Source organism: Talpa europaea (genome assembly GCF_964194135.1).
Source record: "Talpa europaea genome assembly, chromosome: 9".
In the NCBI taxonomy this organism is placed as follows: Eukaryota; Metazoa; Chordata; class Mammalia; order Eulipotyphla; family Talpidae; genus Talpa; species Talpa europaea.
In genome coordinates this window covers 60,478,487-60,487,164 of record NC_140076.1, presented here as the reverse complement: position 1 = coordinate 60,487,164, position 8,678 = coordinate 60,478,487, and the positions used below count along the sequence as shown (strand labels likewise).

Genomic DNA, 8,678 nt, shown 5'->3' with positions numbered 1-8,678 from the left:
AATTTGGTTTGGAAATTTGATGTAAGAATCCACTTGGATGCTCTGTTCAATTTAGGATTGATGATTCAATTTAGTAATCTATGCACATAAGAAAAATCTGCACACAAGTGACCAGCAGGTCAAAAAACTAGAGAAGAAAAATGTTGGGAAATGCTAGTGATAAAGTTAGTCTTGGTAAGAACTACAGCGTTAATGGTGTTGTCACTTATGAACCCCAATTTTATCTTCACTGTTTTGGGCATTAAAATCTAAATCATATTAATAAGATCTTCCTATTAAGTAACTTCTGAAATAAGAAGTATTTGAGATGTACATATAAGTGAAACCTTATTGATGTAATTTATATATCTAAGAGGATTTCACTAAAGCTGGCAAGGTAACATTTCTGCAAATAAAACACAGTAAATGCAAGGCTGGGCTCTGTGCCAGGAAGAATATGGATAGCAGAGAGCATGACAGGAGACTCTTGCGCAGAGACAATCCCATTTCAAGGCAGCCTCCTAGCACTTGCAAAATAAATGATCGGAGCGGTTATTTCCAATAAGGGGTTTATCCTTCCTAACAATGGGTCATTTGTGTGATTGCTGTAAACTAGTTTTCCTACTTCACCTGTGTTTCCTACACTGTTTCGCTACTACCCTTTCTTTCTTCTGCTTTCATTCCTGCTCGCTCTCAAGTGTCCTAGTGTCTTAGTGAACTCTGGACAAGGATTTACTTCTGCAACTTGGGAAGAGGGGAGAGAGTTGGAAATGTTTTTACCCCCAGACTGCCCTTTGAGGAACATCTGTTTCTTTGTGTGTGTGTTTCAATTTATGCCTGTTGGAGAGAAAGTTACCAGAAGCCTTTCTGTAACTGTAACTCTTCTACTGTATTTTTTCTCAGTCAGGTTTCCAAAGGCTCTGGTTGGATCTGTGCTTTGTAGTGTTTCCCCCGCCTCTCCCTGGCCCCCACCCCCATCCCCACCCCCCACCCCTACCCCTCCTCCTCCTCCCGCGGGGAGGGAGCGGGAGCTGGCGGAGATAGGAGAGAAAGCAGGAGCGGATGTGAAGGGCTTTGGTGCTGAACTTGGATCCAGCCCTTGCCTAGAGGGCGCAAACAATCGTCCCATATCCAAAAGTCTTACGAAGGGCGCCAAAAGTTACTTAAGATAATATTGCTAACCGCAGAAAGCTGGAAATCGCGGGCACATCCACTGCTGCAACAAAAGAAGTTTTTAAAGTGGAAATATCAGCATTAAATTACTTTCCCCCATTGTTTAAAAAACAGGGCGACGTGCCAGTCCTTTTTTTTTTTTTAAAAAAAATCTTTTTCTTGAGCTTCCATTAAAAGTTAGAGAATCTTTGCTATTTTGGAAAAAGGCAGATTTGAACTCTGTCTTTTAATACACCAGAAGAAAGATTTTAATCTTGCTCTGGAAGAGAGCTTCCCAAGAATACACACTCGGAACAATAACTTTTCACTGTGCCTCAGTTACATGTTGGGACCGTCAGCCAGAAACTTCTATCGAGGAAACTTGGAGCGCGTTGAAGTTATAGATCCCAGCAAAGGTTTTCGTGGCCAGGGAACTTTGTCTTTGTAACTCGGCTTAGTTTTTAGGACATTTCTCCCTTACTAAAATCCAAGAGGAACCAGGGAAAAGCAGTTGTTTAATTTGGGAAAATGAGACTCTCATTGCAGGTTTTAAGTCAGTGTTCCTCCTCACCCCTTCATAAATAATCCGAGAGCTCTCCAAAGGATATTTAGGAGAGGGCTCTGCGAAAATGGTCTCTTGAGCATTCAAGAATGATTTTGGCAATAAAGTAACCGGAGAACAAGCACCAAATAACTTTACACAGATGCAGAATATTCCAGAGGATATTATTTTGCTTTCTTCGGTGTTTTTGCCCATTACTTTATTTAAAAAAAAAAATGTGTGTGTGTGTGTATGTGTATGTGTATGTGAGAGCGTTCTGAATGACTGTGGCCTTAACCCACCAGCTCTCCCTCACCTGCTGAGTGGGCATTCCTACAGGACTTTCCTCTTTGCAGGGGCTCCTTAGCTATGTAACCTCCAAGGTGTAAGAGTCAGTACCCCGTCTGTGTGTCAGTGTCTTTCAATGGGATAGCCTCCTCTTTTCTTTTGGAATTTTGAGAAGGATTCACGAATGCTGCAGGCTCGAATAGAGCGAGGGACATGAGGAATGAGAGATGGGATGGGGGTTTAGAGGAAGGAGGTGTACTTTTTTCTCCCAGCAGGGAGGGAGAGCCTACAGAGAAAATATGAGGTTAAAAAAACTGGAAAAGCAGGCTTATTGGCAAGTTGCCAAACCCTAAAAAACCACCCCCCCCCCTTTTCTGCCAAAACAATACTTTAGCAAACCTAAAATAATTGCAGGAAGCTCTTTTCCATTTTAAGAACTATTACCTGGGGGGAGGGAAAAGAGGGGGTTCTTAAAAGGCACCCTTCCAGAGGTGTCCCTCCACCAGGATCGCTAATGATAGCTTGCGTGTCCAGTTCTGGGCACGCGTTTGTGGACCAGAATATCTCCCTTCCCAAAGGGGACATCACTTTCTCATTTCTTTTTTTCCCTCCGAAAAAGATGTCACAGCTAAACCACTGTTGTTCCTGAATGTGCAGAACTTTTTCTATGGCGTCTGTGTTCAAACCCACTAGTTTCACAGTCCTGAGAGGGAGAACGCTCATTAATCTCCGCCTCCCTTTCTCCAGACAACCCCCATCCCCCAAATCCGGTGAATCTGCCGTGTGAAATTATTCCCCACCAACCCCGCCGCGGAATGCCACAGGACTGGAGCTGCACAAAGTTTGCAGGATTTTGTGCATAATTACCTCTGCCCACGATCTATTCCCACAGAAAGCTTGGCTGGACAGATTACAGTACTTTGAGTCGTACCGCATTTCCGAGGGGAAAAAAAGTTACCTAGGAGGTGAAATTAAAAAAAAAAAAAAAATTTGCATACATGCAAATGTGCCCCGGGGCCTTCTCCCCGGCTCTCCGCGTGCCCACACAGTGAGCCCGGGGGCTGCAGGGCAACCTGGCAAAGTTGCCCAAGTCCTCCAACGAGGTCCGCGAAGGTCTGCGGCGGGGGTTGGGGGATGGGGATGAGGAAAAGTAGTTTTGTTTGCTTAAGCACATCCTGTGGCAGCCTATAGCTGCCCGGGAGTACAGACTGTAACTGCTCCTCACTGCGTTACCCAGTAATGCGCTGAGCGGGGAAGGGGGGGCGGGGGGGGCCGAGCGAGCGAGCTGAGCGAGCGAGGGAACCAGAGAGGGAGCGAGCGAGCCAGGGAGCGAGCGCGAGCGGCCGCGGAGGCTCGGGACCGGGCTGGCCGCGCGGCGCCGCAGCCGCCCCCTCCCCCAGGGCCCCCCCGCCCCCGGCGGCGGCGCGAGCGGGCGGCGGCCGTGCGGTGCGGTGCAGAGCGCAGGCGGAGGCGGGCGCGCGGGCGGCTCGCGGGCACCAGGCCGGGCGGGCGCGGGAGCGGGAAAGGGTGCGCTATGCCTTTAACGCCCGCGTACAGTAGACATGTATAGTGGAGTGTAGGGAAACTCTAGGCGGGGTTAAAGTTCAGCTCATGGAGCGGCAATAGCGCTGGCTGGCTGCAGTTGAGCCGAGTTGGAAATGTGAACGCAAGAAGCAGGCTTGATTTTTTTTTCTCCCCCCTTCTCTCTCTCTCCTCCTCTCTCCCTCTTTCTCCTCTCTCACCCGCACTCACGCACACCTCCAAACCGCACACCCAGACGCACACGCACACCCCACCGCCCGGCAGTTATGTATTCTCCGCTCTGTCTCACCCAGGTAAGCAGCTGTTTGGATGCGGACGGGGTGGGGGGGCAGGGGCTGCGGGGGCAGCGCTGGGGCTGGGCAGGGGGTGCCCGGGGCCGTCGTGCCGGCTGGGCCCCGGGGCATGTGTCTTGGTGTGCACCCGTCTTTGCGCGTGTTTCTGTGTGTGTGTGTTTGTGTGTGTGCGTGTGCGCGCGCGTGTGCTGGGGGTGGGGGAGAGAAATACAGCTTTAAGAAAGTAACTTTGTTTCCATGCGGGTGCATTCCTTTTGCACGGCCATTTGTGTGGGCACATGGCTAATGGCGCCCTCTTATTAATGCGTTAATTAATATCGGGGCGATGGACTGCGGAACGGCGGTGTTTTCGGACGCCCCGCACGTGTTTCGGCAGGGTTGCAGCCCATGACACGCTGAAATCTGGACTCAGCGTTTCTGCAACCGAGAGGCCGGGCTCTGTAGTTCCGCGGCGCCCGGGGAGGGGCCCGCGGACGGAGCCCACCGCGCGCCCCGCGCGCTCGGGGCAGCCGGAGCCCCCGGGTGCGGGGAGCCCTCGGGGGCTGCGCCCACGGCCCGCTCCCGGAGCCCGCGCCGCGGCAGCCTCCGCAAACTCTTACTTTTGCTTATTGTTTGTCAACCTTTGGGGTCGGCCGTGGGAGGGACGCGAGCCGGCGTCCCGGGCCCCGATCGGGACAGCCAGCGCCCCTCGGACGCGGGCGCGCGGGCGCGCGGGCGGGCGGCGGCGGCGATCCGACCCCTGGGCTCGGCGGAGCGGGGCTGCGTGGACGCGCGTCCCCCCGCGCCGGCCGGGTGGAGCCTGCGTGCCCGGCGCTCCTCGCCCGCTGGCTCTCCCGAGTGAAAGTTTCGGTGCCCACGCGGCTCGGGGCGGCGAGCGGTGGAGGCCGCGGGCCGCGGGCGGGGAGCGCCGGGCGGAGTTGAGCTCCCGGCCCCGAGCCGGAGCCGCGCGGCCGGGGCCGGACGCGGCTCCCCCCATCCCAGCCGCCACCGCCGCGCGACTCCGGCCGCTCCGCGCGCAGGACGGGGGCAACTTTCCCCTCCACGCCACTCCGAGCGTGGGTCGCCCTCGCCCCGCGCCCCTCCTGCACGCGCCCTCCCTGCTCCTCCGCGCTCTGGTCTGCAACTCCCCAGGCAAAATATTGCTACTCCTCGGCTCCAAATCTGGTCCCTTTTGAACGCAGTATTTATTTTCTTTACTAAAAGGCATGAAGTCCAAGTGATTTTGCGTTAAAATTTTTTGCAGGAAAACTGTGAGCCTTCCTACTGTTTTGATGCTTTGCAGTCTGACCATTAATCACCTACATGAAGTTGTGTTTCATGTAAAATGTTTATTCACCACTCCCTGAAAAACCTGCTGCCACCTCTTCCCATCATTTAGCAGGAGATAACGGTTTAACCCGAATACTTTCTGGAAGGCTAAAAAGTAGCAATAGTTTTCTTTCTCTTGTCTCTAGATTCTGGGTATATTTCCCACATGCTATCACTTCTTGCTGCAATATCTAACAGTAATAATACCGGCTATTTGATCTCAGAAGACTCTTAAATGCATCTTTTATGTGGAAATGGTCTGTTTGGGATTTAGGCCTAGCATTAATAATGGATAGCAGTTGCTTTTAGTTATTGTAAAAGTTTTTTTTTTTTTTAATTTCTCCCATAAACTTCCAAAGTTCCTATTTTAGTAACTTTGTGGAAGTAGGGAGTGAAACTTTCCAACCACTTCTGGCAAGGTTCACAATTGCATATGGATAAGATGCAAAGTGTAAGATAATTTGAACAAGTTAGGACTACAAGTGAAAATGCTGAGATTCGAAGGCTGAAGTTGTAGCTGGCAAAAGTTTGAAATACATAGAACTTGTAGATAAAACCACTGTGTGTTGCACTGGTGGGAAAGGACCTTAACAGAGACATTAGCGTCTTCTCAAGCGAGCTCTCCAAAGATAAATTTATACTTTGGAATGGTGCCTATGTGAGGATACCTGTGTATCCAAGCAGGCCCAGGGCATACTCAGGTATTTAACAAAGTTGGATTCTTTTGGCTCATGAGCTATTATCACATGAATTTTTTTTTTTTTAAGCATATTAGTCAGAGTGATTGATACATCCACTAGGCCTTCTTCTGGAAACATCACTAAGAGAAAGACTTACTTAGTGTAGCAGTTTGTGAAGAAAATGTACCCTAAATTGTGAATGAGGGCCATATATTTTATGAGTTCTTCTTTTAAAAATTGAATTACAATTTATTTAACTTGCTGGAGCATTTATAACGCTTTAGAACTAGTTAAAAAAAAAAAACTTCGGTAGTTTATTGGTCATTAAAAAATGTCCAGTATGCGCTGTGATGAAAGTAGTCTAAATAAAAGAATAAAATGCGCATACTTGTATGCAATTAAAAGAAAAACTTTGCCAGAAAAATGCCAAACATCTTTTTTTAATCCATATCGATATATCATAACCAAATCATGTACCTGGCCATAGAATGATAAGCCAGTAGAAATTTATAGGTGAACCTTGAAAGAAGTAGTTCCAGAAATATCAGCATTCAATGGTTCTTAAACTTGGCTTACTTACAGATCACCATTTAATATGCTGATTCAAAATCATAAAGCTTTTGAAACAGGTTTTCTGCTTTGTTTTTATCGGTGGCCTGTAACTTCCTTACCGAGTATATTTGTAAAATATTCTTTGTTTTTCTCCTAAATATTTTGAACCACTACATAGCTTATAGCAATAGTGCAGCAACATGATTTATAAGGGCATACTCTTTTTTTTTTTTGAAACTAATTTATGCTATGCATGGACATTTCCTACAAGCTAATGATATTCTTTAGTTTTGATGTTCTGGAGTATTTCTAATTGTGAGCTGAGAAAGATAACCAGCTCTGTAATTGTGCATGTGAGTAAAGTTATACAAAATAGTGTGCACTTTTATTGGCACATTCTCGAATCCTTTGGGAGATTAATAAGTCGAAAATACTTTTGATGCAGAATTGGGGACAGGTTATTTGTAATGACTAGTTGACATAGTTGGTCTCATTTAAGGATTTTTATGATGAGATATATGGGCATTTGTTTGGCAGGTAAACAAAATCCTTTTGAACACGAATGAACATAGTTCACAGTTTTCTGAGAAGCATATTACTGGGAATATCTTTGAATACTTAGATGCAATATTATGATGTTTATTTATCATCAATAAAGCTTTTTAATAAGACAACATTTTAACATAAGTATGAATTGTTTGAAACTAAGTTATTTTTTGCATTCTAAAATGTAACTGAGACTTTAAAGTGAAATCCTCCTTTTGGTGAAAACTCACTTTGTAGTTAAGGTAGACTCCAGGAGTTCTTTGCAGAATACCACAGAGCCCTGATCCCTAGCAAGTTCTGTGTATATAAGAAAATCAGTCAATGTGAAGGATTGTTTCAAGCCCCAAATTTATGTATTTTAGAGCATTTCAAGGATGAGCTCAGAATTTAGTAATGTTTAAATGCTTTGCGGTTTGGCGTATACCTTATTAGATAAACTGTGACTTGAAAAATGCCCTCCCCCTTACCCCCATTTCTCTGTTCTAAAGATTGGCAATAAGATTCTCGAACATCAGAAATTTTAAAATGAGGATGGCTTATGGTAAATACTAGTATAATTCTTGTATTTTTCCTCTGTTCCCTCTCCATTTAAGAACACATATGTTATAAAACCTGATTTCTTTTCTTTTGGACTCTTCCATTGAGAAAGAGTAGTTTTGAAAGCTAAACTTGAAATATAGAGCCTGAAATTTGTTCAGAGTGTAAAAAATAAATGTCAGTTGTTGAAATGATTAAGTATTAACATATACTTAAAAAAACAGACCTATATAGTGTTTCAATTATAAATCACAATGTTTTAACAGACATGATTGTTAAAATATCTTCTCAATTTTAATCGCTCAGTTTATAGTTGGACACTTGAAAATTTACTAATTGCTTTAATAGTAATAGTATTTTGGATATTGTTCCATGTGCTTCCAAAGCATATTTAGATGAATATTGCAAACTGAAAAAGATTGCATTTTATAAGGTAGGTTGGACACCATTAAAAAAAAAAGTCATCAAATATTTCCTTGGTTTTCTTATCCTCATTTATTTGAAAGTAAATAATTTATCTTTGGGGGCTATAGTGCGGCCCGACAGAAGTTATGTAACATTAGTGAGCGTTGTTGGTTAATCAAAAGTTAGATGTACCCAGAAAGCTTTTTGGAGGTTACTGCTTAATTTTTATTTAATTTTATATTTTTATTTCCTAAGAAAATGCCATGGAGAATAATGGAACATTTTCAGTAAAACTCTAGGAAAAATTTAGATGTTTCAAATTCAGTTTTGTTTTTGAATTACTGGAATTTTAAGAGGCAACCATGAGGGTTTTCCTGGAGTTTCATAAAGATTGAATGTACCAGATTCTTATTTTCCATGTAAGAAATGCCTGAAATATTATTTTCAAAAATTAAATAATTACTGTTTTTTAGGGATAGTTATTACTGGAGCTATTTCACAATCATATCAGTAAATTAAATGTACTTAGTTGCGACAGTGTTGTCACAGTGAAACGTTTTGTTTACTATCTGGCATGTATGCTTCTCTTTGTTTTTTCCCTTTTTTCCCTTTTTGTTTCATTCCCATAGTATCAGCAATTGTGTCTTGGCCATAGATCTTTTCTTTTAGTCAGATGAATATCAAATTCGTCTCTTATTTTGTACGTGGGGCTGCCAGATTTTTCTAAGTTTTTGATGAAAAAAATTATGTGCTACTGTCATATTTGAAAGAGGAATTAAGATGTCACCCAAACGACTAGGAAACATATCAGAGTTTACATGCGTTATGTTTTGAGGAAAAGTCTTTGTTTTCATT

The 8,678-nt window shown here is 44.7% G+C and overlaps 1 protein-coding gene across 1 annotated transcript in view; it reads left to right on the top strand.

Annotated features, from left to right (window-relative positions):
- Window positions 1–2,958: 2,958 nt before the first annotated feature.
- The window catches only part of NFIA (nuclear factor I A), a gene marked incomplete at both ends in the record, with an annotated part of 324,239 nt that continues 318,519 nt past the window's right edge, over window positions 2,959–8,678 (top strand). Inside the window, 3 exon segments of the mRNA XM_084243810.1 lie at window positions 2,959–3,009; window positions 3,011–3,063; window positions 3,738–3,795. Of these exon segments, the coding sequence (XP_084099936.1) occupies window positions 2,959–3,009; window positions 3,011–3,063; window positions 3,738–3,795 (162 nt within the window).